The following is a 19,114-nucleotide window of genomic DNA, read 5'->3' on the forward strand; positions in this document are numbered from 1 at the left end:
TACTTTTTTGAGACTTCCACCCTTTAAAATCCCACCTAAGAGGAAAAATCATCCATTGTACTGGTGGGACACTAATGGGCGATGCTGGGCACTGAAAGGCTGCACTGATGGGTACTTATGGGTGGCATTGATGGTCACTGATAGGTGGCATTGATGGTCACTGATAGGTGGCACTGATGGTCACTGATAGGTGGCACTGATGGTCACTGATAGGTGGCACTGATACGTGGCACTGATGGTCACTGATATGCGGCAAATATTTTCACAAAGTCTGCTGACTCAGTATTTATGATGGCAATTTGCATATACAGTACTCCAGAATGTTATGAAGAGCGATCAGATGCAATTAATTGCAAAGTCCCTCTTTGCCATGAAAATGAACTCAATCCCATCAAAAAAAAAAAACATTTCCACTGCATTTGTTAAGAAGGCTTCGGGGCACCCAAGAAAGTCCAGCAAGCACCAGGATTGTCTCCTACAGTTGATTCAGCTGCGGGATCGGGGGGCACCACCAGTGCAGAGCTTGCTCAGGAATGGCAGCAGGCAGGTGTGAGGGCATCTCCACACACAGTGAGGGGAAGGCTTTTAGAGGATGGCCTGGTGTCAAGAAGGGCAGCAAAGAAGCCACTTCTCTCCAGGAAAAATTTTAAGGGACAGACTGATATTCTGCAAAAGGTACAGGGATTGGACTACTGAGGACTGGGGGGGGGGGAGTCATTTTCTTTGAATCCCATTTCTGATTGTTTGGGGCATCCAGGAAAAACCTTGTCTGGAGAAGAAAAGGTGAGCACTACCATCAGTCCTGTGCCAACAGTAAACATCCTGAGACCATTCATGGGTGGGGTTACTTCTCAGCCAAGGGAGTGGTGGGCTCTCTCTCACAATTTTGCCTGAGAACACAGCCATGAATAAAGAATGGTACAAAAACATCCTCCGAGAGCAACTTCTCCCAACCATCCAAGAATAGTTTGGTGAGGAACAATGCCTTTTTCCACCATGATGGAGCACCTTGCCATAAGGAAAAAGTGATAACTAAGTGGCTTGGCTCGAAAAATCGAGTCCGTAGCCAGGAAACCCCCCAGACCTTTAATCCCATTGAGAACTTGTCAATCCTCAAGAGGCGGGTGAACAAAAAAAAACCCCACAGATTCTGACAAACTTCAAGCATCGATTATGAAGAACGGGAAGCCATCAGTCGGGATATGTCCCAGAAGTTGATTGACAGCATGCCAGGGAGAATTGCAGAGGTCTTAAATAAGAAACGTCAAAAACTGCAAATATTGACTCTTTGCAAAAACCTGATGTCATTGACAATAAAAGCATTTGTCACTTATGAAAGGCTTTGTAATTAATACTTCAGTATCCCATAGTAACATCTGACAAAAAGGTCTAAAAACAGAGGCAGCAGACTTAGTGAAAATGTATTATTTGTGTCATTCTCAAAACTTTGGACCAGGGCCGTAATCTTTTTTTGACTGCTTTGGTCGGATGGCAGAGCCTCCAGCTTATTCACCGGGAAAGCATTGGAGATATTTACAACGTGGCAGACTCCTTCAAAGCAACCATTTTCATGGGTCTAGTTAAAAAGTTTCCAGTGTTCCGGACCAACTTCTACGAATCCTTTTCCGCTAGTGAAAATACTTTATGCGAACAGTAACTCCAAATCGTGCAAATTTATTTCAAGCAAAGTAGGCAGTTAATTTTTTTTTATATTGAAAAAGTTACATGTCTCTAGCGCTACCCCCGCATGGCCCGTTGATTTTAATTGGTCCCCCCCCCCCCCCAAACAGCACAGAGGCTACCAGCCAATCAAGCAACAGTCCATTCACTCTGGCTCCAATCAACAGTCTAGGGCAGGAGTAGGCAACCTCCTTGAGGGGTGGAGATCTACCTGAACAACAAGAAAGAGATTAAAAGTCATTGGTGTATGGCGCCCTTCTTCCTTTTTTTTTTTTTTTTTTTTTTTTTAAAGAAATTTATTAGCAAGGCCAAACTAATTAGTAAGGAAAACTTATAAAATATAGTAAAACAAATGTCACAGTAAAATATAAACTTGACCTCCCTCAAAAGTGGATGGTGTCGGTAGGGCAGAGGATGGTGTCGGTTGGACACGTGTAATTTGTATGGGTCCGAATCTAAATTCAGACGATTTTTGACTATTCGAAAATTCGGATGTGTCTGAATTTCTGATTAACAATAGTATTGAATTTAATTAAAATTTTGTTTTGTTTCCTTTAATTTGTTTTCTAACTAATTGCAATTTTTCAGAAAGATTCGAATCGGTCGAAAATGTATCGACTGATCCGAATTCCGTGTGAAGAATAGCTGCTTGTTAACCGCTTGCCGACCGCCCGCACACAGATGTAAGTCGGTGGAATGGCACAGGCAGGCAAATGGGCGTACCTGTACGTCCCTTTGAATTTGCCGCCTATTGGGCGCGCCGCACGCCGTGGGAGCGCGTCCGCGGGTCCCGGGAACTCTGTTTGCTGGCGGCCCGCGATTGCGGTGTGGAGAGGCAGAACGGGGAGATGCCTTTTGTAAACAAGGCATTTCCCTGTTCTGCCTAGTGACATGACAGATCTACCGCTCCCTGTGATCGCTGTCATGTCAGTGGTAGCCCACCCCCCCCACCCCCCCATAGTTAGAATCACTCCCTAGGACACACTTAACCCCTTCATCGCCCCCTAGTGTTTAACCCCTTCACTGCCGGTGTCATTTACACAGCAATCAGTGCATTTTTATAGCACTGATCGCTGTGTAAATGACAATGGTCCCAAAAATGTGTCCGATTTGTGTCGGGCCATAATGTCGCAGTCACGATAAAAATCGCAGATCGCCGCCATTACTAATAAAAAAACATTAATAATAAAAATGCCATAAATCTATCCCCTATTTTGTAGCCACTATAACTTTTGCGCAAACCAATCAATATTAGCTTATTGCGTTTTTTTTTTTTTTGTTTTTTTTTTTTTACCAAAAATATGTAGAAGAATACATATCGGCCTAAACTGAGAAAACAATTTGTTTTTTTATATATTTTTGGGGGGATATTTATTATAGCAAAAAGTAAAAAATTTAGCTTTTTTTTTTCAAAGTCGTCGTTCTTTTTTTGTTTATTGCACAAAAAATAAAAACCGCAGAGGTGATCAAATACCACCAAAAGAAAGCTCTATTTGTGGGAAAAACAGGACGTCGATTTTGTTTGGGTACAATGTCGCACGACCGCGCAATTGTCAGCTAAAGCGCCGCAGTGCCGAATCGCAAAAAAATGCTCTGGTCAGGAAGGGGGTAAAATCTTCCGGGGCCGAATCGGTTAAGGAGTGGGCCAGGAAGCCGGCTTGCTGCGTCCTTCACAACCGATGGCTCAGCAGCTTTCAGTGGAATTACCCACTTATAGCTGAATGTAAACAAAAGAATAAAAGAATGGCAGCAATGAAAAATAAAGAAAAAAAACAGCATGCCCCCCCCCCATCCCTACCAGGCGCTTTGGGCCTGGTATGGATTTTAAGGGGTACCCCATGCCGGTTTTAATTGCTTATTATTTTGGCGTGGGGGGGCATGCTGATGTTTTTTTTGTTTTCATTGCCAGCATTCTTTTGTTTACATTCAGCTATCAGCAGGTAAACCCACTGAAAGCTGATGAGTTATCGGTTGTAAAGGACCTGGCAGCCGGCTTCCTGGCCCTCTCCTCAAAGGGGTTGTAAACCCCTTGTGGTTTTTCACCTCAATGCATTCAGCTCCCCTTTTTTACTTACCTGAGCCCGATCGTTCCTGCTCCAGGGACGAGCACACCCGCTCCAGCCGGTGTCTCGGGTCCTGTTTGGATAGATTGAAAGCAGCGCAGCCATTGGCTCCTGCTGCTGTCAATCAAATCCAATGACGAAGGAGCCGAGGGGGGGGGGGGGGGGGGGGCGTAGCCGAGTTCTGCTGTCTGTGTCAATGGACACAGCAGCAGGATACGGGAGCGCGACCGCACGGGTGCACCAAGGTGGAGCGCTTCTCCGATTGGGCACTCGAGAAGAGGAGGAGCCGGGAGCACCGCTGAGGGACCCCAGAAGAGGGGGATAGGGGCCACTCTGTGCAAAACTAACTGCACAGAGGAGGAAAGTATGACATGTTAGTGTTTGTTCTTCTTTTTTTTTTTTTTAACAAACGTTTCCATATCCTTTTAACCACATAAGGAACTGAAGGATTTGCCCCCTTAATGACCAGGCCGTTTTTTGCGATATGGTACTGCGCCGCTTTAACTGACAATTGCGCGGTTGTGCGACGCTGTACCCAAACAAAATGTAGGTCCTTTTTTTTCGCACAAATAGAGCTTTCTTTTGGTGGTATTTGATCACCTCTGCGGTTATTTTTTGCGCTATAAACAAAAAAAGAGCGACAATCTTGAAAAAAAACCTTTTTTACTTTTCGCTATAGTAAATATCCCAAACTGATCTTCATCAGTTTAGGCCAATATGTATTCTTCTACGTATTTTTGGTAAAAAAAATCACAATAAGCGTATATTGACTGGTTTATGCAAAAGTTATAGCGTCTACAAAATATGGGATAGATTTATGGCAATTTTTATTTATTTTTTACTAGTAATGGCAGCGATCTGCGATTTTTATTGGGGCAGCGACATTGTGGCAAACAGATCAGACACTTTTGACACTTTTTTTGGGACTGTTGACATTTATACAGCGATCAGACCTAAAAATAGCCACTGATTACTGTATAAATGTCCCTGACAGGGAAGGGGTTAACACTAGAGGGCGATCAAGGAGTTAAGTGTGTTCCTAGGGAGGTGTTTCTAACTGGGGGGGGGGGGGGGGACACTGACTGGAGGAGGAGAGAGATCACTGTTCCTGATCACTAGGAACAGCAGTTTTCACTCTACTCCCCTGACAGAACAGGGATCTGTCTGTTTACATTGACAGATCCCCATTCTGGCTCTCTGAGGAGTGATTGCGGGTCGCCGACATACATAGCGGGCGCCGGCCACGCGCATCGGCTTCAGCATCACGCGCCACCTATCGCTCTCAAAGCGGCCGACGTACACCTACGGCGATTTGCGCAGCCGTGCCAACCTGGCGCAGTATAATGATGGCGGCTGGTTGGCAAGCGGTTAACAACCAAAAACCATACCAGACCCTTATCCGAGCATGCAGCCCGACAGGTCGGGAAAAGGGGAGGGGGAAACCATACCAGGCCACATACCCTTAACATCGGGGGTGCTTTGGGGTAGCTCCCCTAAAGCACCTTGCCCCCATATTGATGGGGATCAGTGGGAAAAATGTCCCTTACATTGGTGATTAGTGGGAAGAATGTTCCTTACATTGGTGGCCAGTAGGAAGAATGTCCCTTACATTGGTGATCAGTGAGAAGAATGTCCCTTACATTGGTGATCAGTGAGAAGAATGTTCCTTACATTGGTGATCAGTGAGAAGAATGTTCCTTACATTGGTGATCAGTGGGAAGAATGTTCCTTACATTGGTGATCAGTGGGAAGAATGTTCCTTACATTGGTGATCAGTGGGAAGAATGCCCCTTAAATTGGTGGCCAGTAGAAGGAATGTTCCTTACATTGGTGATCAGTGAGAAGAATGTTCCTTACATTGGTGATCAGTGAGAAGAATGTTCCTTACATTGGTGATCAGTGAGAAGAATGTTCCTTACATTGGTGATCAGTGAGAAGAATGTTCCTTACATTGGTGATCAGTGGGAAGAATGTTCCTTACATTGGTGATCAGTGAGAAGAATGTTCCTTACATTGGTGATCAGTGAGAAGAATGTTCCTTACATTGGTGATCAGTGGGAAGAATGTTCCTTACATTGGTGATCAGTGGGAAGAATGTTCTTTACATTGGTGATCAGTGAGAAGAATGCTCCTTACATTGATGAACAGTGGGAAGAATCTTTACATTGGTGATCAGTGGGAAGAATGTGCCTTACATTGGTGATCAGTGAGAAGAATGTTCCTTACATTGGTGGTCAGTGGGAAGAATGTTCCTTACATTGGTGATCAGTGAGAAGAATGTTCCTTACATTGGTGGTCAATGGGAAGAATGCTCCTTACATTGGTGATCAGTGAGAAGAATGTTCCTTACATTGGTGATCAGTGAGAAGAATGCCCCTTACATTGGTGATCAGTAGAAGAATGAAACCCTTACCAGCTTTGAATTGCTGTCATGCTGCTGGTTTTCCGAGTGGCATTAACCCTGGCACAGTTCATTCAGCTACAGTTTAAGGAGTCCTTAAGATGAACCCAGGCTGAGAATGGTAAAGCCGGGGTACAATATCTATATTCATGTAATGTGCTCTTATTGGCCCACCACTAAGTATATATATTCACGGGTTGATATGGGCGATGGCAATAGTCCTGGTTTCTTTGCCACCATACTTCTTATAAGTGAATTGCGGGTGTTATACACCTAATCCTCTCCGGGTACAACTCCCTGCAGTATAAAATAGAAAGAAAATAATCAAATTCTTTTTTTTTTTTTCCTGCAATAGACTTTTCCATACCCAACAATCTTCTCTTGGAAAACATATTAGAGACTCGGCGCTGCCAAGTTTTTGTTTTTGCTGATCAAGTTTTTTTTTTTTTTTTTTTTCCTGAAAAGATTAAATACAGATTAGACTTTATAATGAAATTGGAGCTATCGCTTTTTCTCTATGAATGATGGGTTCGTGCTTTGCTATGACTCTATTAAAGTAATCACCCCTAAATGGAATATCTTCTGCTTTGTTGTTAGTCCAATAAACATGTAAATGGCAGGAGAATGGAGCTTTCTTCCTGTCCAGGGAATTTCACTTTGGACTCGTTTTGAATAATAAAAAAAAAAAGATAAAGAGCAGTCTTTCTGCTTTACCTGCTGTCATTTGGAAAAGAAGAAAGTAGAATACAGTGCGCATTTATTTTTTATTTTTTTTGTATCCAGTAGAAGCCGAAGAGTGAAATTGTGACTGTAAGAACTGATTGCCCGTGGGCTAAGCAATTACATGCTGCCTTTTGATTTCCTATGTATCTGTATAATGGGGCCCATTGGAGTTCCTTCTGGTATAAGTAGTTTTAAGAGCCTGTTCTTGCCAGAGCTGTTGTGGTGCATCGAGTGGCGTTGTCCAACACAACCATAAGAGAACAATAGTAAAAAGTTAACACTCCGCACAGTTCATTTCCTAATAGTACAAAAAAACATCTATTTAAAAAAGAAATTGAAGGATAGGGAAAAATTGACTTTAACGGCACGTATAGAAAAATATAACAAATTTTAATAGTTCACATACATTAAATACATATACAGTGCACATTCAATAAAACACACTTGAATATTTGGTACAAAACAAAGGACCTATTGATTGACCCAGGAGATAGATGCTGCTTGTATACTTCCTGTGGGGCTATACTTCGTATACATCAGAAAAAAAGCCCACACTGAGATATGACCTTCACTGTTAGGGTGTTCAAAAGTCCTTGAAGAGTTTAAAAAAATGCTCAACATGTTTCGCGACTGGAGTTGTCGCTTCTTTAGGACCTTCTGTGTCTCTGATTGGAGAAATAAATTGCAATTAAAATCGGATATAAACATTTTAATATATAGTTATTGTAGTATATATACACATATGCATAACCATATACGTAAGTTATATGAACTCACCACACTTGGTGTTGAGGAAAATTTTAACGCTCACCCCTATTAATGGGACACTACTACTGACCAATAGGCCTCTCCTGGTGGAGGGGAGAGGAAGACCACGGGCCCCCTGTCGCCAAGCACAACAGGACAGCAAACCAGGATAAGAGTTGTCCTGTTGTGCTTGGCGCCGGGGTCCCGTGGTCTTCCTCTCCCCTCCACCAGGAGACGCCTATTGGTCAGTAGTAGTGTCCCACCAGTAGGGGTGAGCGTTAAGATTTTCCTCAACACCAAGTGTGGTGAGTTCATATAACTTGCGTATATGGTTATGCATATGTGTATATATACTACAATAACTATATATTAAAAGGAACATTCTTCCCACTGATCACCAATGCAAGGGACATTCTTCTCACTGATCACCAATGTAAGGGACATTCTTCTCACTGATCACCAATGTAAGGGACATTCTTCTCACTGATCACCAATGTAAGGAACATTCTTCTCACTGATCACCAATGTAAGGAGCATTCTTCTCACTGATCACCAATGCAAGGGACATTCTTCTCACTGATCACCAATGTAAGGAACATTCTTCTCACTGATCACCAATGTAAGGAACATTCTTCTCACTGATCACCAATGTAAGGGGCATTCTTCTCACTGATCACCAATGTAAGGGACATTCTTCTCACTGATCACCAATGTAAGGAACATTCTTCTCACTGATCACCAATGTAAGGAACATTCTTCTCACTGATCACCAATGTAAGGAACATTCTTCCCACTGATCACCAATGTAAGGAACATTCTTCTCACTGATCACCAATGTAAGGAGCATTCTTCTCACTGATCACCAATGCAAGGGACATTCTTCTCACTGATCACCAATGTAAGGAACATTCTTCTCACTGATCACCAATGTAAGGAACATTCTTCTCACTGATCACCAATGTAAGGAACATTCTTCTCACTGATCACCAATGTAAGGAACATTCTTCTCACTGATCACCAATGTAAGGAACATTCTTCCCACTGATCACCAATGTAAGGAACATTCTTCTCACTGATCACCAATGTAAGGAGCATTCTTCCCACTGATCACTAATGTTTATATCCTATTTTAATTGCAATCTATTTCTCCAATCAGAGATACAGAAGCTCCCGAAGAAGCGACAACTCCAGTCGCGAAGCATGTTGAGCATTTTTTTTAACTCTTCAAGGACTTTTAAACACCCTAACAGCGAATGCCATATCTCAGTGTGGGCTTTTTTCTGATGTATACCAAGTATAGCCCCACAGGAAGTATATAAGCGGCATCTATACAAAAAGTCAGTGCTACTACCCATACATCACATAGAAAGCAGAGAACCCGGGTGCTCGATCCACAGTCGCTGGCTGAGTAGGGAAATGAGGAAAAGATGATCCACACTCCGGTGGTTGCTCTTAAAAAGTGTAATATTTATTGACAAGCCACAGTGACCAAATGCAAATGAGAACAGTTGACGTGTTTCAGCCTATAAGGCCTTATGACTAAGGCCTTATAGGCTGAAATGCATCAACTGTTCTCATTTGCGTTTGGTCACTGTGGCTTGTCAATAAATATTACACTTTTTAAGAGCAACCACCGGAGTGTGGATCATCTTTTCCTCATAAGCGGCATCTATCTCCTGGGTCAATCAGTAGGTCTTTTGTTTTGTACCAAATATTCAAGTGTGTTTTATTGAACGTGCACTGCATATGTACTTAATGTATGTGAACTATTAAAATTTGTTATATTTTTCTATACGTGCAGTTAAAGTCAATTTTTCCCCTATCCTTCAATTCTTCAATATATTAGGATGTGGCACTTGTTTACTCGGGGTGTTTGATTGCCACCCCAGGGCATAGCAATAAATTTTTCTCCAAAAAAAAGTTGTTGTTCAGTAATCCTCCAGTTGCAGCCCACGCTACTAATAGATTCAAATGTATTCATAAAGTGCGGCACAACCAAAGCAAATTATTATGTATCACATCAAATCCCTACACCACATATACTATGTATGACCCACAAATGATACAGTAAGGGGAAAAAAGTATTTTGATCCCCTACTGATTTTGTAAATTTGCCCACTGACAAAATAAATGATCAGTCTATAATTTAATGGTCGGTTTATTATGTGAGAGACAGAAAAACAATAAAAATATCCAGAAAAATGCATTTCAAAAAAGTTCTCAATTGATTTGCATTTTAATGAGTAAAATAAGTATTTGACCCCTTCACAAAACATGAGTTAGTACTTGGCGGCAAAACCCTTGTTGGCGATCACAGAGGTCAGACGTTTCTTGGAGTTGGCCGCCAGGTTTGCTCACATCTCAGGAGGGATTTTGTCCTCTTTGCAGATCCTCTCCAAGTCATTAAGGTTTCCAGGCTGACGTTTGGTAACTCGAACCTTCGGCTCCCTCCACATATTTTCTATGGGATTAAGGTCTGGAGACGGGCTAGGCCACTCCTGGACTGTAATGTGCTTCTTCTTGAGCCACTCATTTGTTGCCTTGGCCGTGTGTTTTGGGTCATTGTCATGCTAGAAAATACCCATCCACGACCCATTTTCAATGCCCTGGCTGAGGGAAGGAGGTTCTCACCCAAGATTTGACAGTACATGGCCCTGTCCATCGTCCCTTTGATGCGGTGAAGTTGTCCTGTCCCCTTAGCAGAAAAACACCCCCAAAGCATAATGTTTCCACCTCCATGTTTGACGGTGGGGATGCTGTTCTTAGGGGCATAAGCAGCATTCCTCTTCCTCCTCCAAACACAATGAGTTGAGTTGATGCCAAAGAGCTCGATTTTGGTCTCATCTGACCACAACACTTTCACCCAGTTCTCCTCTGAATCATTCAGATGTTCATTAGCAAACTTCAGACGGACCTGTACATGTGCTTTCTTGAGCAGGGGGCACTGCAGGATTTCAGTCCTTCACGGTGTAGTGTGTTACCAATTGTTTTCTCGGTGACTATGGTCCCAGCTGCCTTGAGATCATTGACAAGATTCTCTCATGTAGTTCTGGGCTGATTCCTCACCGTTCTCATGATCATTGAAACTCCACGAGGTGAGATCTTGCATGGAGCCCCAGACCAAGGAAGATTTACAAGTATTTTTGTGTTTATTCCATTTGCGAATAATCACACCAACTGTTGTCACCCTCTCACCAAGCTGCTTGGCGATGGTCTTGTATCCCATTCCAGCCTTATGTAGGTCTACAATCTTGTCTCTGACATCCTTGGACAGCTCTTTGGTTTTGGCCATGGTGGAGAGATTGGAATCTGATTGCTTCTGTGGACAGGTGTCTTTTATACAGGTAACAAGCTGAGATTAGGAGCACTCCCTTTTGAGAGTGCTCCTAATCTCAGCTCATTACCTGTATAGAAGACCCCTGGGAGCCAGAAATCTTGCCGATTGATAGGGGATCAAATACTTATTTCACTCATTAAAATGAGACCTACAGGGTTTAAAAGACCGCCAATGTCTCCTCTGTGGGCTCCTCTGAATATAATGCAATGCACATCGCATGGCTGTGTGTTGAGTTATTTTGAGGGGACGGCAAATTTACACTGTTATACAAGCTGTACACTCACTACTTTACATTGTAGACAAGTGTCATTTCTTCAGTGTTTTTTTTTTTTTTGAAAATTCTTTTTATTCAGATTTTAAAAACATACATAAAAATAACAACCTTAAGGCAGCCATACTTGACTTAAACCCTACAATCTTGGCCTCGCAGGGCCCAAAAAAGAAGACTAAACTAACATAGTCCTCTAACTGTTTCTTAAAGTAACCCCCCCCTCCTCCTCCCCCCCCTCCTCCCCCTCCTCCCCCCTCCCCGCTTAACTTATTTCTTCAGTGTTGTCACATGAAAAGATAGAAGAAAATATTTACAAAAATGTGGGGGGTGTACTCACTTTTGTGAGATACTGTATGTACAGTGTTACATGACCGCGCAATTGTCATTCAAAGTGCGAGACCGCTGAAAATTGACCTGGGCAGGAAGAGGGGGGGGGGGGGGGAGTGCCCGGTATTGAAGGGGTTAAGAAAAAGAAAACATTTTTGTGGCTGACGTTAGTTGTTCAGATAAAAAATTCAATTCAAATTTTGCTATTTTTTTTTAATACGTTCTGTTTAAAGTCCATGGTTCCTTATTATCTATTCATTCAATTGTTTAGGATGTGGCACATGTATATTCGGGGGTGTTTGATTGCCACCCCAGGGCATAGCAATCAATACTTTCTTGAATTAAATTGGGCGCTTTATGGTTCTAGCTGGGTGTAGATAGGAGGGGGGGGCGGGGCTATGTTGCGGCAGATTGGTGGGAATATTTAGCACATCATATAATGTTTTCTATGTGGCAGGACCTCTCTCCCGGGAGTGTAGAGGAAGCCGAAGAAGCTGAACCTGATGATGAATTTAAAGACGCTATTGAGGTAGGTAAAAAAAAAAAAAAAAAAAAAAAAAAGATTTTGATCTTTGTTCATTGGTGAAATGTCTATCATAGGACTGATAAAGAACGTACAGTTTGTACACTTGCGTAAAGTTATATAGATTTAAAATATGTATCCTCTTCCAGGCAAAGAGTGTATTTTTATGCTTTTTAAACATTTTTAACGCCATGAAATAAAAGCTTCCTGAGCTGCATGAATGACGCTCATCACACTAAAGGGTTTACTAGTCTCCAGCAATTTTTATTTTACTTTGCCTTGAATCTCGGTAATGGCACGTCTGGAATCTTTAACATTTTCTTGAGTTTTCTTTTAATGCAGTGGTGCTCAACTGAGGTCCTCCGGGGCTGTGAAAGTAACCGAAAGACATTGGCTGCCGGCGCTCCTGAGGACCATAGTTGAGCACCATTGGTTTTAATGTGTCCGACTTGCCTTTAAAAAAAAATGATGGGACCGTCTATTCTAATGGCTGTGCAGATGGAGCGGCGTTAGATAATGGAGTGCGTTTGGGCCATTTGAGAAAGGCGATGTGGTTTGCATGACCGCACGGGTAGCGCCGCACTCTGCTCCATCTGTGAGGATTATCCCGACGTTTGTTTTGTATCATATATGGTTTTAGTGACCATGGCTAAAGTGAGAAAACCTACTGATTTATTATCCGATCAAACATCCAGCGAGAAAATACCGCGTGCAAATAATAGTCCAACACAACGAGACGTGGCATCCGTTCAAATGCAATTATTTGTCTTTCCAATCTTTCAAATTTTAAAGGGTTAGGCCCGACCATAACACGGTTCGAATCTCGGTGGATTCAGCAGGAACCGACCAAGAGTCGAACCATTAATGGGAAGGCTCGATCGATCATCTTGGGTACAACCAGCCTGCTGGATTCTCTTGCGGTTATTGCTACTATAGCTGCTAGCGATAATCACTGTCTTCCCCCGGCGGGGACGGGTTCCCCCCGCCAGGATCAGACAATTGCTCGGCAGGAAGGATTCCCCTGTCAACACTGTCTGTGCTGATGGGGGAATCATGCAAATTTCTTGCACCGTGTACGGCCGTCCTTACTTGGCCTTTACCAAAAACCTGCCCGTGCAGATAAGGGGCGTCTGTAGATAAATTGTGCAGCTTTGAGTAAAGTTGAATATTGCCCTTGCTATAAGTCCCCTGCTAGCACAAGTCCCTGCTCCAAGCACAAATCTCCACCTTAGCAAAAATCTCCCCTTCAAAATGCTGACTCCCAGCTCAAAAATTCCCTTTCCCCCCAAAAAATCCTCCCTAGCTTAACCCTTTACCGCCCTCCCCTCCAAATCCCTGTTACTAGCACAAATTTCCACTTTAGCAAAACCCCCCCCCTCCTAGCTCAAATCCCCCTGCCACCTTAAAAATCCCCGCTCCTAGCACAAATCCCCATCTTAAAATCAATCAAATCAAATATCCCCCTCCAATATGCCCTCTCCTAGCTCAAACTCCCCCCCCCCCCCCCCTCCAAAATCCCTGCTCCAAGCACAAATCCCCCCTCCTTCCAAATTCCCGCTACTACCCTGTTTCCCCGAAAATAAAACCTAGCGTGATTGTCGGTGATGGCTGCAATATAAGCCCTACCCCCCCAAATAAGCCCTAGTTAAATTCCTTGTAGGTCTTATTTTCGGGAAAACAGGGTAGGGCTTATTTGGGGGATAGGGCTTATATTGCAGCCATCACTTACAATCACGCTAGGTCTTATTTTCAGCGAAACAGGGTAGCTTAAGTCCCCCCCATCCTAGCTCCCCCCCCCCCCCCAATCCCCTCTCCTATCACAAATCCCCCCTCCAAAATGCCTGCTCCTAACACAAACCCCCCCCCTCCAAATTCCCGCTACTAGCAGAAATCTCTACCTCAAATGCCCCCCCCTTCAAAATCCCCGCTCCTATCACAAATCCCCATCTTCGCCATAATCCCCCCTCCAAGCTCAAATCTCCACCCCTCCAAAATCCCTGCTCCTAAGACAAATCCCGATCTTGGCAAAAATTTCCTCTCTCCCAAAAATCCCCCCTCCTAGTTTAAACACCCCCCCCCCCCTCCAAATCCCTGCTACTAGCACAAATCTTCACCTTAGCAAAAATCCCCCCTCCTAGCTCAAATCCCCTTCCCCCAGCACAAACATGGGCTGTGCTCTCCCTCTTTCCCCACCTCTTCTCCCTCCTGTCTTTATACAGGAGATGACACAGAATCCTCAGATCAGGACTGTCCAGGGTTTGATTATTGCCCTCCACCCTCAATTTCTGCTGCCGGGACAGGAGCAGTGTGTGGGAGGAGATAGGAGGCGGGTAATCAAGCCCTCCATTCCGATTTCCGCGTGTTCTGTCTTAAAGGGATTGTAAAGTCAGTAGGTTTTCTATCCTAATGCCATTGGCTGCCACTGCTGTCAATCAACAAAGTCAGCTAGCCAATCAGGAGAGATGGGGGGCGGGGCTCTGTGTCTGAATGGGCACTGAGCTGTGACATGGCTCGGGTGCCCCCATAGCATGCTGCTTGGTGTGGGGGCACTGAACAGGAGGGAGGGGCTAGGAGCACAGAAGAGGGACCCGAGAAAAGGAGGATCAGGGCTTCTCTGTGCAAATCCACTGCAACAGAGCAGATAAGTATGACATGTTTATTATTTTTATAGAAAAAAACAGGAGACTTTACAACCACTTTAACTCCTGCTTACAGACAGAAGGGAGAAAGCACAGCCCACACCGCCTCCTGGCTCTCTCATCCTCTCTGCTCCTATCCGTACTCCTGTTGGCAACCAAGAAAGCTCTGTGGGCGCCTGGCATGTTCTTGGCAACCAATGGCGGCAGTGGTTAATAGAATGCAGGTGGCTGACAAAGCTTTCCATATTGCTAACAAGAGTACAGATGGGTGGAAGTGCGGGCTGTGCTCTCTCCCTCCTGTCTGTATACAGGAGTTAAGACAGAACACACTGAGATTGTAATGTACAGGCAGATTTGTCCTTTTGCTGCAGCACCCCTGAGGAGTCTTTGTGGCACACTGGTTGAGAAATGCTGGGACAGGGCTACCCTTCAGTGGGTACCCAGCAGGTTACCAGAAAAAAAAAATGATAAAAGGTAAAAGGGGGGGGGGGGGGGTGAAGGGATCAGACAGGGGCCCAGGGCAGCAGGAGGACATGGAAAGAAGGGGCAGCTGGAGCGGCATGTAGAGGAACTGATCCCTTTTCCTCCGAAATTGGTTGATCTATATGCCCCCCCTGCTGCCCCTCTTAGCAATGTGTACAGGGGAGCCGCATGGGCTCCCTGGAGCATGGCGCCGGGTTTCAGTTACCACCCCTGTAGGTACGCCTCTGGCAAAAAGTTTATGGATCCACCATACTTCCCTTTTTCTTCAGTGCTAAAACACGATCGCATCCTCCCCTCAAATCTCATCTATGACCTTAAATTTTCAATCAACATCGTTTATAGCCTTGACTTTCAAGTAAAGCCTAAGTAGTCTTAAAAATGTCCCCCCCCCCCCCCCAACACCTATTCTGATTAACTGGTTTTAAAAAAGTACATATAAATAAATACATGTATGTACGTATGGTCACGTGATCCTGCCCTCCTATGTCAGCCAGTGGCAGCTGCAGGGGAGAGGAGAGAACGCCTGCAATTATAGTTGAGCAGGGACATCACCCATAGGCTGCCATAGCCCATTTGTTGTTGGCGCTCCCTTCTCCCCTGCAGCCACTGCTGGCAGACACGGAAGCCGGATCATGTGACCGTACCCGAGTGGGCTGAAAATAGGTAAGTATATACATCTTTCTTACACAGGTTAATCAGCATAGGTGTTAGGAAGGGGGAGGGGAGCATTTTTAAGACTACTTGGTTGGTAGCCTGGAATTCCACTTCAATAGCGTCTTGCTGTATCTGTTCAAAAAAAACATACCTGGTATTCTTGCCAGTGGTTGCTGATTAACTTCCTGTGCTTTGGAACCTTGTGTGAGGTTTTCGATGTGTGGGGAGCTCCTTCTCCTCTGTTCCTCTATGTATTGGAGCGTGGACAGTATCCTCTGCACCTAGCGCAGAGTGGGAAGGGTTTGGGAGGGCAGAGGAGACTTCCAACACATATACACAGGCCATCCCACCCCAGGGAATACAGAACAAGCTAATATTGCACTGGATGCAAACTTATTACAGCATGCTGGAAAGTCACCAAACGTTCCATCTTGACCTCGTTAATGGAAATGGGGAATGGTCCTTCAGCATGGGCGTTCATAGTCAAGTGAAAAAGCTTTGGCTTTAATTGCCCCCAAGATCAATATGATAACAGACGTTTGCCACAGCTGTGATGGCCGTCTACTCATGAGTGCCCCTTTTATAACATATCCAAATTTAGTTCCTAACCATATTCTCTTTGTCCACGCTGCTTGGGAAAGGAGCAACAACTGATGACCATGGTGAGTGCAGGCCCGGTGATCCAGGAGAAGGATTTAGAAATGGCTTTTTCAAAAAAAAATTGTGTTTCCATATGCCCAGCTTATCTTTATTTTTGGCTTTTCATGGTTCTGGCCCTTCTACTTTCCCAGCCATAATTCCCTGCATGCTCTATTGCTATCAACACATATTCGATGTCCATTTATTGGAGTTTCATCTTTTTGGAGATAAATATATTAAATTGTTTTATTTGGCCATTTTATGGCATTCGATGTAAGAAAGAGTCAGAGGAAATATATAAACCAGTCAGTTTAAGGCAGAGGTCCCCAAACTTTCTAAACAAGGGCCAGATTACTGCGCTTCATATTTTAGGGGATAGGGGCAAACTGTGGCCAATGAGAGTAGACAATGCCCTATCGTTAATTGACAGTGGAAATAATACAGTTACATAGTACCCCATCATTGGTATCAATAGGAAAAATGGTGCCCCACCATTGATGTCAGTGGAAGGAATAGTGCCCCATCATTGGTGTCAGTGGAGGGAATAGTACCCCATCATTGATGTCAGTGGGAGTAATGGTGTCCCATCATTGGTGTCAGTGGGAAGAATAGTGTCCCGTCATTGGTGTCAGTGGATGGAATAGTGCCCCATCATTGCTATCAGTGGAAGGAATAGTGCCCCATCATTGGTATTAGTTGGGGGTATAGTACCCCATCATTGGTATTAGTGGGAGGTATATTTCACCATCATTGCTCTCAGAGGAATAACAGTGTCCCATCAATGGGAGGAATAGTGCCCATCTTTTTGGTGTCAATGGGAAGAATGGTGCCCGGTCACTGGTGTCATTGGGACGAAGAGTGTCCCATCGTTGGTATCAATGGGAGGAATAGTACCCCACTGTTGGTGTCAGTGGGAGGAATTGTACCCCATTGTTATTGTCAGTGGGAGGAATAGTGTCCCATCACTGGTGCCAGTGGGAGGAATAGTGCCCCATCACTGGTGCCAGTGGGAGGAATAGTGTCCCATCACTGGTGCCAGTGGGAGGAATAGTGTCCCATCACTGGTGCCAGTGGGAGGAATAGTGTCCCATCACTGGTGCCAGTGGGAGGAATAGTGTCCCATCACTGGTGCCAGTGGGAGGAATAGTGTCCCATCACTGGTGCCAGTGGGAGGAATAGTGTCCCATCACTGGTGCCAGTGGGAGGAATAGTGTCCCATCACTGGTGCCAGTGGGAGGAATAGTGTCCCATCACTGGTGCCAGTGGGAGGAATAGTGTCCCATCACTGGTGCCAGTGGGAGGAATAGTGTCCCATCACTGGTGCCAGTGGGAGGAATAGTGTCCCATCACTGGTGCCAGTGGGAGGAATAGTGCTCCATCATTGGTGTCAGTGGGAGTAATAGTGTCCCAAGGGCCAGATAAAGGCAAGCAAAGGGCCACAGTTTGGAGCTTACTGGTTTAAGGTTAAATCCTCACAATTCAGATAGCAGAAATCTTTGGCATAACTGCACAAGAGATGGAAAAGGTTCTAGGAGTACGTTTGTTTAGCATTCGTTATGGCCTGCCCAGTAATAACCCGAACTATCAGAATGGATGATTGCATGACCACCAGAACTTTGGGACTTTGATATCGCATGAAACTTTTGAGTGCTGCATGGGCTGCAATAAAATTAATCTTTATTCAAGGAAATGAACATTCCAACTATCGTGGACACAATATGTGAAGGTGGGTCTCCGTGGAGGAGACTATAATGCTGGTTAAGTCTGAAGGTAAAAGGAGAAGGAAACAAAATAAGCTTGTGTTAAAAATGCCATGAACCAGTAAGTGTTCAGAGAATCCCCTCCTGACCGACGAGCACGGTTTACCAAAGTCCATGGTATCCCACAGAGTTGGACTCTTAACTGAATTGAAGGTAGATGGAGTGAGGTTCCTCTTCAATGCATACATGAAGCTTCACTGGTTGGACGTGATGTTGGTGTAGCTACACAGCAAGAGTTCACTGCCTTCACAATAAATATTGGGATGGTAAACCAGTTTAAATGCGTCCGTCACGTTTTGCCTCAATGCAATGGAAAAAATATCTAGATTTTACATCGAACATAGAACTTTGTCTTTTTATTTTTGCATTCTACCTCTTCATCCGTGAATGTGACGTATTGCCCGCCATTGGCTGCGGTACCTTCATTGCCATTCTCAGACATCGTGCCAAAAGTGGCTTCAATAGAAACCAGTAAGAATGTTGTTTCTGTATCATTAATGTTCCATTCTTCCCACTAATGTTTGTGTCAGGAGGACGACGACGTGTCCCAGTGTCCTTCAGAGTACGAGCTCAACCTCCAGGATAATGGCTTCCTGAGCAGGAACGACGCCATCAAAAGCAAAGTCTCCAAACTGAAAGAGCAGATAAGAAAGAGATATCCTTCCAATAACCTGGGTGAGTTCTTCTGAGCTCTTATATCCCTGAATAGAGAGTAACATGTGCTAAGAAAATCACAGAGGCTACCATGGGTGACTTGCTGGGTTTTAATGCATACTTTGTATGTAGTGCTGCCTTTCTCAACACTTTTATCTCTGAGGATAAATTATTTACGAGTAGGAAAATGTCTTTTACATTGGTGATCAGTGG

General features: G+C 44.3%; 1 protein-coding gene across 7 annotated transcripts in view; it reads left to right on the top strand.

The window, feature by feature from the left end:
- ZFYVE27 (zinc finger FYVE-type containing 27) overlaps positions 1-19,114 on the top strand; it is a 124,384-nt gene that overhangs the window by 67,094 nt on the left and 38,176 nt on the right. For 4 of the 7 annotated variants that reach the window (XM_073595534.1, XM_073595528.1, XM_073595531.1 and 1 more), the window contains 3 exons: positions 12,007-12,078; positions 16,490-16,510; positions 18,778-18,922. In XM_073595534.1, the coding sequence (XP_073451635.1) occupies positions 12,007-12,078; positions 16,490-16,510; positions 18,778-18,922 (238 nt within the window). The remainder of the gene's footprint in view (positions 1-12,006; positions 12,079-16,489; positions 16,511-18,777; positions 18,923-19,114) is intronic. The other 3 variants (XM_073595529.1, XM_073595533.1, XM_073595535.1) reach the window with 1 other exon arrangement.

This window comes from Aquarana catesbeiana, linkage group LG08, assembly GCF_042186555.1.
Source record: "Aquarana catesbeiana isolate 2022-GZ linkage group LG08, ASM4218655v1, whole genome shotgun sequence".
Taxonomy (NCBI): domain Eukaryota; kingdom Metazoa; phylum Chordata; class Amphibia; order Anura; family Ranidae; genus Aquarana; species Aquarana catesbeiana.